The sequence below is a fragment of the Haemaphysalis longicornis genome, unplaced genomic scaffold, assembly GCF_048455015.1.
Source record: "Haemaphysalis longicornis isolate Haplotype H1 unplaced genomic scaffold, Haemaphysalis longicornis Haplotype H1 scaffold_5, whole genome shotgun sequence".
Classification (NCBI taxonomy): domain Eukaryota; kingdom Metazoa; phylum Arthropoda; class Arachnida; order Ixodida; family Ixodidae; genus Haemaphysalis; species Haemaphysalis longicornis.
This window is the reverse complement of record NW_027526385.1, coordinates 59,058,733-59,072,960: the sequence shown is the minus strand read 5'-3', so window position 1 is coordinate 59,072,960 and position 14,228 is coordinate 59,058,733. Positions and strand designations below refer to the sequence as shown.

Below are 14,228 nucleotides of genomic sequence, written 5' to 3'. Positions count from 1 at the left end.
ACAAGTCACCTGTTCTTGCAAAAGTTCTGTCCCTTTGTCTTTTGTTTGGGCCTGAACCATGAAATGAGAATTCAGTCTCGGGCTTATAACTCGAACAACTGTTCAATGAATTCCTATATATGTGAACATGTTGGGTTACAAGAGCATCATGGCTTGTACTTGACAGTAGGCTAATCGCTGTACTAAAAAGATTACCCGCAAAGCTTTCATGGACATATGCAAACCAAGTGTTGTCGCTATACCAAAAGCATGCAGTTCTTATTGCTTTTTCAAGACCTGTGCCTTGTAAAAGTTAGATTTATTTGTCTAAAATACTTAGCACCAGATTTGTTTAGCAACAGGCTTCCAGCAAATTCCATCATCACAATTTATCGCCTCTGACACTCTCGTTGACTGCTTTCTACTGTTTTTGCCCCCGTGAGGTGTACAACGCAGTGCTGCAAATGAATCAAAACGTTTACTCTTGTCTGCACAATTTCTTCACAGGGAGTTCTGGCAGTCTTCAGTGACAAAGCACCTATTTCTTCCCTGAAATTGGAAAGAAAACAAAACACGAAATCAGTAAATCAGCCAGAAGACAGGAGCAAAGCGAACACATTGTAGTAGTGAACCCTCACATATCAACATCTTTCCCTTATGGCAACAGAACAAGCATTTGAGCAGGTAAGAATCAGTGTATTAAGGCTGGGCACATGCAAACAAGTGTTTCTTTAAACTCAATGAAATAATACACTAATGTTTATTCACCTTGACAAGAGTCCATATTTCAACATTTCAAGTGCAGTCTAGACCATTTACAACGTAACCGCTTAAGTGTGGGACCGGATACGACACAGGTTTTACTGGCCATCAGTAGGCCTCCTACAGAGCTCAATGGATAAGCGTACCACCTATAGTGTGGTTGCCCAAAGCACAATACCATTTATAGTGCAGTTTTGTGACGGGTCTGCTGATCAACCGGCACAGCTGGGGCGTTGTTTTCGGGTCACAGAAAGAAGGGGATGGATTCAGCCATCTGATGCAATGCGCACGCCCTTCTCTCAGTTTAGATACAGGAAATAAATGAAATATACACCCATCAGTTGGCGTGTTCTATTTGCACTCGTGTGATAACCACAACTGCCCTTGTGCTCGGCAAACCTTTGAAGATAGCAATCCACCTCTTCTCCCTCCCCTCGCGCGGCAAGTTGTTGTGATGGGAACCTTGTGCAGATAAGCAACAACTCTTTCCCTTTTCGAACATCTGGAGAGGGTGAGCCCCGCTGCGGTGCCAGAGATTTCCACTATCTTAACGTTGTGCTGATATAGCAACCGCCTTCGGCATCGCAAAGGGAAGACGGGATGTGAAAAAAAAGAAAAAAAAAGAATCCGGCTTGCGTTCTATCACGTCTCAGCCACATAAGTCGGGCTTTCTCCCTCCCAGTGGCATCCGTTGTTTTAGACACTAAGAAACGCAGCTATCCCTCAAAACAGCCGCACTCGCAGTTTGTGAGATTGTGCAGCATCGTATGATGTGGGAAAAAAAAAAGACGAATATAAGAAACATACCTCTGTTTTTAAGTGGTTTTCGGTTGAGTGACGTTAAGCAAAGAATGATTGAAAGTTAAGCTGCAATATGGTTAGGTTCATGCATATTTTCTTTACAGTGCGGTACTGCCTGTATTTCCGTGGCTCCTGCGACATGTGTTACATGCGGTCTACACTGTATCTGACATTACAAATAATGACGATTAGGCTACTTTTTTTCCTCTATTGTAAGCATAGCCAGTCAGAGCCTACATTTTTATTTTATTACACTGGCCATTCACGTCCTTCCCAGATTGTTAGGCAGGCTTGTACGAAGCACTAGAAACGGCTGCTTGGAGCCAAGCCACTCTAGCTCTTAGAAAGACGATGCGACCCTGCCATTGGTTACACACGATAGCTTTGCTGGCTTCTTGAGCATTTTTCTACAAATTACAGGCACAAAAACCAGAAATCACGATTTGTGGTCACCTGACTTCATGGGTCACATGACTAACGACGATGATAGTGGCAACTTCCCAACAACATTCGATGCTACTGTAAAATACTGCTACCAGGAATTTAATTTTAAAACTAGGCAGTGGTATTTGCCGAGGCTGAATGTCCAAACTTGAAAATAAGCACACATTGTCCAATACTTCCCCCCTTCTTCACTACTGGGGGCATAATTCTACTGGGTGCCAGAAGGCAATCGAAAGTGTGCCGGAAGATATCCGGAGGGTTTGATTTCCCGTGGGGTCTCACGCGATTGGCGCAGAGCGAAAACACTATCAAGCCTGTGTCACACGAACAAGTTTTGGCATTAATTCAGTGACGTCACATAGACCCAGTGGGAAATCAACCCTGCCGGAATTCCGGCACCCAGTAGGATTTGGCCCCTGGTGAGCTCAAATGCCACCAAAGCTGGATTAACAGCCACAAGCACGCACAAAAGAAAGGCGTCGGATGAAAAGAAAAAAAAAAGCTGTGCAACCGACCCATGACAAACCACTTGGGAACCTTGGCCTGGGAGCTGCTCAGTGGTGGTGGGGACTTTGGCGGGGCTGACTTTGGTGGTGACTGCGACCGAGACCGGGCGCCAGCGCCCGTGTTGGCTCGTTGAGAAGGCTGTGCCGAAGCGCTGCTCGCCACTGCCACCGCTGGACCGGCATGTACACCGAATTCGGGGACAATGACATCCGACCTGGAATCACAACAGAAAAATTGCAGCATCTCCACTGTGTGGATGATGGTGAGGGTGCGAAGTACGGGGACTCGAAATGACAACTAAGTAGCGTCCCGAGTGACATCCGATTTGCGCCTTGATTATTCTCTAAGTGAAACTGCAACTCACGGCTCAAATCAAATTTCGCTTGATTTTCGCTTGATGGTGGTGTGCGCATGGACGGACGTGGACGGGCATTGGGAGGTCCTAAGGTACTGCGCATTGTTACAGGCGAGGGAGTAAGCCGTTTGACTCTCGGGTACTAACTCACGGTCGTAGCCCAATGGGTAAGACGACTGACACTAGCTCTGTCAGGTCTACCAGACACAGGCTCGAATCCTGCCGGTGCCTGTGTGATTTTTTGCGATTGTAAATGCTATGCACACGAATGCGGACGGACATTGTGCAGTCCTAAGGTAGTACTCCGCACCTAAAACGCAACATTACGAGTGGACTCTCCTTTATCAAGTACGGCTAGATGTAACATTACCCGTTGAAAGAGCGTCACACATACGGCAAAGTCGTGGCTTAATGAAGTCACCTAAGCGCAAGAAGGGTAATCACCCAAGGCCAAGGCACTGAGAGTCCCTATTTCAGACCAGAGTCACTACTGCCTAACCCAGCGAGACATTCCAGTGTCCCTTAGCACTAAGTTAATATCAACTGCCTGTTTTCATCGCTGGTCTTGGGCACTGCTTGTTCTAATGCAAAGTCAGCAACCCTCTCAGAAGCGTCGTTTAGTTCATACAGCTGAAGCAAACTCTTTCTTTCTCTTTCAAAACATCCTTTTGGGGAGTTATGGTTCAAAGTAGCCATCATGACAAAGAGTGTCAAAATGAATACTTAACCACGATGAGTCATGAACAAACAAAGCCAATGACTAGGTAAACTTAGTTTTCACGAAAAATATAGAGTTAACTGGCCCACAAGCAATATACCCAGCAACACGCCGAGAAATACTTTATTCATAATGCATTCAGCCAACCTCCTCACAACAGTGAGGCCTCCAAAGCTGAGAACGTCTGCAAAACACCGGATCACAATGCACTCCTCAGAAGTTTGAAAAATGGCTCAGCTTCCAGAGGAACAGGTGCCTGTCTAACAAACTTAAAGGTTGGACATCTCTTATACGACCTTTGCTTATGCAATTTCGCATTTTGCCTCACCAGGCTCTCCACAGAAGTAAAGCTATAACTTGATGTAATGTTATAAATACTTATACAGAAGTAATGCTATAAAATGCTTTAACCAACTCGGTTAGTGAAAGAGTACACACATGTTCACGGAACTAGTAAATCGGTGCTTGACCTTGTTTTTGTTAGTTCAAATATTCCTAGTGAATTTAAATGTGAAATAGTTGAGGGAATTTCAGACCATAATGGTGTTCAATGAATTTTCTTCGTTACTGAAGGAAACCATCGTTCACGTATCTCATTTCCCTGATTTTTCTGTCGCTGATGATACATCTGAACTCCACTTCAACAAAATTTCCGCTTTAACGAAATATTTCCAATTCCCGTCAGCTAGCCATAGAAGTCAATGTAATAAAGTTCTCACCACAACAAACCATTTGTCTGGCTTGGTTTCACTTCAACCAAATTTTTGCTCTTTGGGGCTTGGTTTGAACATTTATTTTACAATAAAATAAGCATCATACATACATACATACATACATACATACATACATACATACATACATACATACATACATTTTATTTCATCTTCATGACAAACATACAAGTGCCAGCCCGAGTAAGCAACCTCTGCTTTTATGCGGGCTGTACATTTTTATACATTCTGTAAATTTGTAAATTTGCGATCTGTAAATTTTTATACATTCAGGGCGCTTTGTTTCACCAAAAACGTGGGCTGCATGCCCACACTCCCACCCATAAACAAAAACAAACTTATAGATGGACGCCATTGTTTGCTGGTGGCGATGATGTGGCTGGCCGTCTTTACATGAAGCGCAGGCCCAGTTCGCCAAGCCAGGCCTAGAGCCAATCCGTATCCAGTTGAGATCGCACAAATGTACTCTGCTACTGGCACGACGCTGTCACGTATGCGTTGTGAGCAGCTGCCATTGCTGTTTTCTTTCTACAGTTCTTATTATTATTATTATTAAAGATACCTTACAGGCCCACAGGGTGGGGCATAGAGTAAGGGGAAGCACATAATATCAACAGAGTTAGTGCACAAATTATATAACACTGGCAGGCAAAACTAACAACAGATAATAAGTCAACTGTGTGAAGCACATACACACGCACACACAAAATCCAACATGTGCGCGAGCCTCGAAACATCAAGTGGCGTTAATAGAAATTTCGTTGATTACCGCACGTATGTTTTGAAAATCAGTTCTTAAAAATCAAAGGCAAAAATAATGTTAACCTTAACCATGGACCTCGTGCCATGGTTAAGGTTTGACGCTTGGGTGGTGCTCGAAAACCGGGAATGGCCTCGAATAAAAATAGTGTTTTTTTGTCTCATATCTGTACATATACTGCAGGGGCACGCCATAACGGCTCAAGCCCAACCTGTCGCGGCAGTGTATCTAAACCACACATCACCTTGGATCCAGTCGCCCCCACTCTTGTTCACTTTTCCGTTTCAGCAGGCTATTGGGGGAAAAAGACGATTGCTTTCCAAGAGACAAAAACACAACGAACGCTAAACAGAACAGACAGTCCTTGATTCAGCCCTTTTGAGTGATGCTCCAACAGCAATGCGGGAATGTTGAATCGATCGAGGACATCAGTACATGCAAGCATGTCACTTTGAATTCAACAGCACCTTCGTGCAAATTCAGTTGCGCAATCAGATTTTTTTTTACCTGCCACCAGCCAGCAATACAAAAGCAGCAAATTAAAGCTTCACTGCTTGGTTCACATGTGGAATTTCTTTTACCTGCCACGAGCCACCAATACCAAAGAAGCAAATTAAAGCTTTATTGCTTGGTTCACATGAGGCACTTTCAGTTTTAGAGGGTCCACGAAGACAAAATAGACGTTTGGTTCTTTAAAAGGACTGCCTTGTCGCAATAACAATTACACCAATCTTAGAGCAAGCTTCAAACAAATAATCGAGACGGGAAAAACAGATGAAGCTGTGTTGCCTGTCCAGCCACGTTCCGTTGACATCTCTAGACTGCCACCGAATTTTGTTTGCGCAATGGCGGCCGCCGACCAAAGTCAGCGCCAAGAAACATGACTGGGCAGTTGTAGTGGGGCCTTTAGTTCCGCTCTATCGTATCATGTATCGCTTGAACATGGACGTGCCTTTGACACACTAACTACGTTTTTAACCCTTCCACTGACGAGTTCTAGTGCCCAGGACTTAAGCATGCGCTACTCTGGTCTGGCGGCTTAGTCAGCCTTGTAACCAAGTGAACGAAGGGGACACCAAAGACAGAATGAAGGAAAATGGAGGAGGAAAGTGTGAGGGGGAGGGCTCTATGCCGCGGTGGCACCACAGAGGCCCAGCACGCACTGCATGATGCATGTACATAGGCCCTTCAGCATCCTCCTTGTAGCTCCTTTCTCTTCCAAAAAAGCAACTCCCTCTCTCGTTGCTGCCTCGCTCATCTGAACCATGTGACATTTGCGCAAGAGGTTCAAATGCAATTTACTACAACAAGCTTGGCAGAGGCAACGCACTGCGAGATAACGGCAGAGTAGTGTGCACTGCCATGCATTCGCTTATCCCACGATCACTTCCCGAGATGCAGCATCTATGCACCGTGACTGAGAAGACTGCAGCTTGCATTAGGGAGTGTAGTAATCGTCAGCTGTTTCTTTTTTTATGACTTGTCCTTACTCCCTGCCCAGTTTTTCTTTTTCTTTTTTCAGGTTCGTTGGGTGGTAATTTCAGACTCATAATACATTAAAATGCCCTACAGGACGTGAAAACACACCTTATCAAATAAGAACAAGTTGTACGGAATACAAACAAATTAAGCCCTAATTAATTACAAAAATATTTACCTACAAATAAGGATGTCTAGGTGTTTGGAAAACATTTTAGTTAGATATTCTTCAGAGCAATGCACCATTCAAAGCAGTATCTCACAGCTAACATGCAGATAGTGGCACTCGGTTGCATCGCCCCACGGCTAATGCAGCTGCTGAGATAAGCCGAAGCGGCACAGACAAAGAAACATAGGCTCCGTCTGTAGTGTAAAATTTACCCGACCCAATCCATGCGTTTGAGTTTCTTTTCAACAGATGACGCCACATGCCCACAATTATTTCTTTTTGCATAAGTTATCTCGGGAGAGGCAGGGGGTTGGGTAAAGGGGCAACACTAGTATACTTCGGCGTGGCAGTGAAAGGGTTAGTGCTGGCCTTCAATGTGTCACTGCTGCCAGATGTCACTCCTTTGTGGAGTGACATCTTCGAGTCACACCTTTGTGTCACTCCATTGTGTCACTCCTAGCATGAACATGAAATATGAAAGATTTTAAATATTCCTTAACAAGAAGGAAAAAAAAAAGAAAGGAGTTTAATCGGCGCTCAGCCAATGCAGCTGCTCCTGGAGAGATTGGAGCATGGCTCTATGCTTATCACATTTGACAAGACGACGACGCCCTTCACGGACAAAAAGCGGCTTTATTGAGCCTCTCGGAGACCACCGTCAGTGAGCGTACATGACCGAACCTTAAGACAGGGAAGATGAAGTTGCCTTTTGTTTTTTAGGGCCGCCGTCTCCTTGTCAAACGTGGTGCCGAAACCCAGGAGCGAACCAGGGACCTTTAAAGTTCCAACAACACCTCGCGTATCTTTTCAGTTCAGAAAACGTCTTGTGTGGCTGGAATGGAGCTGATGGAGTTGCCAAAGGCTAGTTCTTAACTGAACAAAAATGTATTTGATCTTCATGGCCCCTAGAGAAAACTCACAATCTTTTCCCCAACATGCAAGAAACTGGAGAGGAGGAGAAGGTGCCTACCTGAGACGGGAGGCGGCCGCCAAGGCACCTCCGGGGGTAGAGACGAGGGCAAGAACCTCGTCTCGCAGCAGCGGGGTACCGGGGGTCAGCTCACCACCAAAGTGGACCACGGAGGCGGGAACCAGGTTGGCCTGGACAGTGCCAACACCAGTTGTGGTACAACCCCAGGCGGGAACGCTCACATTTCACCTTCTCTACAATCAAAAAATCCTTTACGACTCCTGCCAGCTGCACTTTATCGTGTTAGAACATGCATGCCACCTTTAACACGCCACGTTTATTCCTCTTCTCTGGAGTTTTTGAGCACCAAACTGCAATATTTTACCCCAACAACAAACAGGCTTTCCTTTTAATGAAAAATCAGGTGATCTCTCTCTCTCTCTCTCTCTCTCTCTCTCCCCCCCCCCCCCCCCCCCCCCCCTGGATGGGGTCATTACACAAGCAAGGTCACTTTCTTTGGTCCTGCACAAGATCACCCCTGAGTTTATTCTTGCATGCGCTGCGAGCTTGTTTTATCAACACCGCTGTAAACCTCACATTAGTGCTCCAAACTGAGAACACAGCACCACGACAGGCGCCAAGACATGACCATCGTTACATGGGACTACCTCATTAAGTAGATACATCACAGCCAGGTGGGAATTTCAGCTGTACCACGAGTTTTACCAAGTTATAACTAGCTCGAAATGAAAAGCAAAGTTTCGCTACACCCGAAATGAAAAGAAAGGCCCAGGTTGTTTAGTTTATACACCAAAGGTATGCAATGCAAGGTCTTTGAGGCACGCTACACCGTACAGGCATAAATTAATTTAAATCATGCAGAGATATTTTAACATGCCCTGAAATCTCACACCCAAGAATGTTATTTGTCCCTCCACCTCCATTAAAAAAAAACAAAAAAAAAGGCCAGGAATTAAACTATTGCCGTCCTGCTCAAAAGCACACTCTAGACATTACCAAGTTTTTCTCTTTTTTTTTTCCTTTTTTTTTTGCTTTATTTGATGTCTGTCTACATGTGAAGCCAACAAAACCTTGACTACAAGTTCATTTTCACTGCTCAAGTTACGCACTGATTGACAAAAGCGAGAAGCACTGCGGACGTTTAGTAAATATGGCACGGCTTTCCGCTGCATTCTTCCGATTACAAATAGGGGTGCATCTGGTATGTGAGTAAATATGGTATGTAGCAAAAATTCTTACATCAGTCAATGTGGAGCCGGGATCCAAGATGTGCTTTGGCGGAGATGTGTCTGCAAAGACGAAAAAAAGACGAAAACTCCGACTTGTGTCCCTTTTGTGTCCCTATCTCGCAATCGCCTCTCAAAAGACTCGAAAGTTGCATTTATAACAATGAAACATTGCTTCACTAACTAAACTGCCCTCACTGCCTGCGATTTCAAAACAACGAGCTCAACAGCACAGAAGATTGCTATCTTCGAAGGATGTTCTATTTGCAGGATTTCCGTAGCAGAGTATCTCGCGAGTCACATTAGCATTCACCTAGTCCTAATGAGTTAGGCAAGCTTGATCAAAAAGAGGCTTGCGTTAAAGGTTCTACACAATACCTTATAGACAACTTTTTTTTAAGCCAGGGGAGAGTAAAAAAGTTGGGGAGTTGGGAAGGCAGTAAACAGGGACTCAAAACGGTGAAGAAATACAAGAAGCCGCTTACACAGGTAGAACTCCTGGTTCCCATTCCTGAGGAACCCACGCAGGAAGTGCATGACGTCGGCAACTGGAATCGAAAAGACGGCTTCGTCACAAAGTTGTCACAAACTTTATGGCACTGCCTGATACACAAACCGAGTGACATTGTTAAATACAGCACGTTCGACCGGAATCATTTATCAAGGTAGCTATTGTGGGGGCCCGTGTTCCCTTACGCCTCGCCTGCACATGTTTCCGCGAGCTGGGAGCCGCCATTTTGGGTAGCCGGCGAGTCACGTAGGTCGTGTCCTCTTCATGACCCCGCGCGACGCGCCGAACCGGCTTGCCGCGAACGTGTGCACGAGGGCGCGAGGGAAGGAGGACCAGTTTGTCACCTTCCTTAGCGCCACCCTCTCCCCGACCTGGGGAAGATCTCCTCTCCCCTCCGAGCTGACCTGCGGGACGAACGAGCGCTCCGGCGGGGAGTCGACTGGGCGATTTGGTTGGAGTCGGTTGGCTCGGCTGTGCCTACGCCGAATGCCCCGATGACGGTGAACCCAGTTGGCTCCACGGACTCTGCCGAGAGATTCTGCCCTGATCGGTCGCCTCGGGATGCCTCCCCTGCTCCCGCGGCCGTGATGACGGATATCGAGGTCTGAGCCCAGCGGCTTGAGCGAGCGACAGGAGCCACTGTCTCCCCGCGAGCGATAGTCGTGTTGTCTGGTGTATGCACTGTATCTGCCAGGCAATAAAGCCTCACTTTGGATTGCCGGAGCCTGTCTACCGCATGTGAGTACTCGAACCCGTGCGTGAGTCTTCGGATTCCGCAGGGCTAGTGTACGGCGCGTAGCGTTCTCTAGCAAAGCTAGCCGGGGTCCCCTGCTATCCCGTACGTTAGCCCACATTGGCGCCCAACCAAGGTTTTTTGCGATGACAGGGCGGCACCCCCGCTTCTCGTTGCTTGATTCCGAAGTTGAGGGCTGGTTGTCGGACGAGATTGCTTGTGGTAACGGCTTGCGGGACGCCACAGTCGACCCGCTGCTGCCCACCACCGCGCTCACGCCAGAGCTTTGTCGAGGCGGCGCCGATCTCCCCGATAACCGACGCGCCGCGCAGGAGAGTTACGGGAGCCATCCCAACTTCTGCCGGCGTGAGGCACTACGACAGCGCGAGGGATGATTACCCAGTCCCGCGCCTGTCGGCCGCCACCACTACGCCCAGGCCCCTCTGGGGCCCAGGCAGCGCTATCCTAGCAGGCAACCAAAGCGCCGCGCGGGAGAGTCACGGGAGCTATCATCCCACTCCTGCCGGCGTGCCGCACGGTGTCGGCGGGCGGAACGCTTCTTGCGACCACCTGCCGTCACCACGGGCTGCAACGAGATCATGCCCTCCGGGCCTTGGTCGTAGCAACCCGGCGGATATGTTTGCAAAGGAGGAGCTGCGCCGCAGCTCTAGCGCACCCGACCCCGCCGTGTACGAGCCTCGCGGCTCTAGCGGTGCGGCGGTCGCCTCGTTCGCCGGCGTGTTTGCGCCACGAACGTACCCCACCACGCAGACCTCGCAAGCGGTTACGGCTAGGGCGCACGTCGCCTGCCTTACGCCAGCGTTGTCTCGCGAGGAACCACCCCTGCCTTCGGCAGCAGTCGATCTCGCACAAGCCCTGATCAACGCGGTGCGCGCACAACCGAGCGTCAGGCCTAACAGCTCGCTCGGTAGCCTCAGAATACCCGAGTACGGCTGTTACTCTGACCGCATGAGTGCTACGGAGTACCTCGAGGCGCTGCACCGCTATCAGGAGGCGTCGGGTATGGACGACAGCGTGATTATAGGACGTGTTCTGCCTATATCGCTGACCGCCCAGGCTGCACGGTGGTACCGGCTGGTGGGGCGCGACGCTCGTACGATGGGGGAATTTGAAGCGCTCTTTCGTAGCGAATTCCTGCCCCCAGATTACGAGCGCCGCATGTTGAACGAGCTAGAGATGCGAACTCAACACCGAGATGAGTCTCTGCTCGAATACGTCAGGGCAATGCAGGAGTTGTTTTTGCTTGCAAAGCCCATGGCGTCTGAGGCGGAAAAGGTTGAGAGGGTGACGAGACAAGCCCACCCAACTTTTGCAGCGTACCTTCGAGGCAGTCAGTTTGCCAACCTCAATGAACTGGCCAGCGAAGCAAAACGCATCCAAGCCGATATTCTAGCTGCTCGCAGCTATCGGCCGCCTCCCCCAGCCCACGCCACGCTGGAGCCAAGGTGCGCATGGCAGGGTGCGTCCCCACCGCCCATGCCGCGTGCCGCGGCAACAGCAGCGTACGCGGAGAGCACGGAAATAGAGCCGCGCGATGTGTCGGAGCGCGCGCTCGACCCGTACTCGTACGCCATGCGGGCGCGTTCTGACGCCCAGCAAGGCATGCCGCGGCACGGCTACGGCCGGGGACAAAGCACGCATGAGGAACCCAACAGCTACGCCCGTGTGGAAAGCTCGAGGGGACCGAACGCGCAGCGCGACAGTCAGGGAGCAGTAGCGCACTCGGAACCCAACCGCTGCGCCCGTGTGGCAAGCCAAGGGAACCCGCCAGCGTTGCGCGGACAGCGGCCTCCGGCTGCGCAGTCGCATCGCGGCATCGTCTGCTACAAGTGCCGCGCAACGGGCCACTATGCCCACGCGTGCACCGCTCCCTGCCCGGCGCCGGAAAGGCAGCGCAATTCGGGAAACGCCAGCCGCCGTCGGTGAGCACTTCGTCGGTGACGGCTATGGCTACATTAGGTGGTGAGCCTGAGCCCCTAATCCCGATGGCGTGCAGGGTGAAACGCCCCAACGCACTAGCGCCTTTCATCGCCCTTACGATCGCTGGTCGAAAGTTTGCGGCGTTGCTGGACAGCGGAGCGTCTGCTACGCTGTTCGGCCATGATGTCCTCGCTCATTTGCATCGGAGAGCTATTCGATTGCGAGCATGCGACATCACTTTCCACCTAGCGAGCGGGAAAGCCAACTCAGGCGGCTCGGGAGGTTGGTGGTCCGATGGGAGAAACGAGTGCGACGCCGCAGATTCGTACATCTCCCGGGCCTGACAGTGCCTGTAATTCTCGGCCGTGATTTTCTGGCTCGTGCAGGCATTGTGATTGACATTGCGAACGGAGGGTGTGGGCAAGGCGTTCATGCAGCCCTACTACCGTTTGCAAAGCTGGCCGAGGTATCGGAAGCGCACTCCGCTCCGAATATCTCGCGCGCGCGCGGCAAAAACGCAACGCTGCCGGAGACGATTTGCACTCCGGAGGCCGCGCGAGCGGGCAGGGAAGCCATGTCTCCCACCCGCGCAGCCGCCGCCGCGACGGTAGCTCGACGAGCGCGCCTTGCGCTTCCGAGAGCTCGCGCGGGCGCTCACCGCATCTCGCGGCGCCCCACGCACCCTCCCATCGCGCAGCGTAACAAAGGGAGCCCCGAAGGGACGGCTGCCACCCCACGCCGAATCCCGGGCAACCCCCCCTTTTACCGCCCATGCCGGCAGTAGCCCCTGCCTACAATTCCGGTACGGCGTTCAGCAACGAAGAGTTCCTTAAGGGTGAGCAGAACTATCCGTTTTGTAAATAGCCTGTACATAATATGGATATATTGTTTTTTTGTTGTTGTTGTTGTTGTTGTCTTTGTTGGGCTCAGGGAAGAGCCGTGCTCTGAGATGGAGCGAGGTGGCGCGGCCACCGGGTGTCCGGTAACAGCTGGTATTGCTGTCGGCACCAAGTTGTAAATATTTGTGAACCCGAATCATTGACAGGCCAGGAAGAGCCGAAAGTCTGAGGAGGGGGGCGGCGCGGCCGCCGAGGCGTCCGCTAACAGCTGGTATTGCTGTCGGCGCCGAGCGCAAAGCAGTTCGTATTGCTGCAGGCGCGTTTATTTGTTTATTTGATAGTTTTGCTTTGTTCGTTTTTTGCTGTTTTCTTTTTGTAGGATATGTTTCTGCTCAACCTAAGGGGAACTTCTGCTGATATACATCCCATCGAAGGAGGCCTCTGACCCCTTCAAGGTGGTTATCCCGCGCAGTCGGCGAAGAGCGGTTTTTGAGCTCTTTATGCGACTCGCGGGCGGCCGGTCACGAGTGGGGCCAAAGGCTTACATTTTAAGTTCTGCCACACCGTGACTTCGCTTGATAACCTCGAATGTAGTGTGTGATACCGGGGCGGCCTTCTGCCCTGAGCACACGAAATTCCGGGTTATCCAACCGCTGCACCAGCGTTAGGGTTCCCTTTTTGGCCCTAGCCTGGCCTGAGCACACTGTTTCGCTTTCCCACTCGGAAAGCAGCAGCAGGGAAGTTGGGCGTTGTTTTGCTGTTACTCCCGACTTGTTTCTGCAGCACGTCCCCCCTGGCGTTTGCCCCCGGTCTGGTCATGTCGCCCGCAGCCACACCACACGCCGCCGGTTCCGGAAGCTGCTGGTGCCTACCATCCCCGACAGCCCAGGCCCCGTCCCCAGGCCGCAGCCCGCTTGACGCGGTCCAGCGACGATCGAGATGCGGCCTCCTGAGCAGGCACACCTGGCGCCTCTCCAAGGCACCTGCCACGGGCGCTTCACTGGCAGCACACGAGCACTCCAAAAGCTGCTCTTCTGGGCTGGTCCCTGGCGGGCCCGGCCTGCACACTGTCGAGGCCACGACCCCGTGTCGACTGGCTCTTCTTGTGCCCTCACAACCATGGCGGCCGTCTCTGCGGCGGAAGCTGGTGGCCTTGCCGGACGAACGACTGGCTTAAGAGGCCCCTCCCGTCTGATGAGACGTCGGCCCGCCTGCTGCCTCGGCCCGCGGTTTACACCTGCTTCCTTGACCTGCTGTTCCTGGGCTGCCCTACCTCCGGTGACTACAAGACGCGCTGGACTGAAGGTGTGCCGTGGACTGTGCGTGTGGTGTGGTGCTGCTT

The 14,228-nt window shown here is 50.6% G+C and overlaps 1 protein-coding gene across 1 annotated transcript in view; it reads right to left on the bottom strand.

Moving 5' to 3' along the window:
- Window positions 1–438: 438 nt before the first annotated feature.
- LOC144138302 (tether containing UBX domain for GLUT4) overlaps window positions 439–14,228 on the bottom strand; it is a 43,978-nt gene continuing 30,188 nt past the window's right edge. The window contains exons 11-15 of the mRNA XM_077670508.1: window positions 9,348–9,410; window positions 8,876–8,925; window positions 7,676–7,806; window positions 2,502–2,707; window positions 439–528 (exon numbers count right to left, since the gene is read on the bottom strand). Coding sequence (XP_077526634.1) covers window positions 518–528; window positions 2,502–2,707; window positions 7,676–7,806; window positions 8,876–8,925; window positions 9,348–9,410 — 461 coding nt within the window. The 3' untranslated portion in view covers window positions 439–517. The remainder of the gene's footprint in view (window positions 529–2,501; window positions 2,708–7,675; window positions 7,807–8,875; window positions 8,926–9,347; window positions 9,411–14,228) is intronic.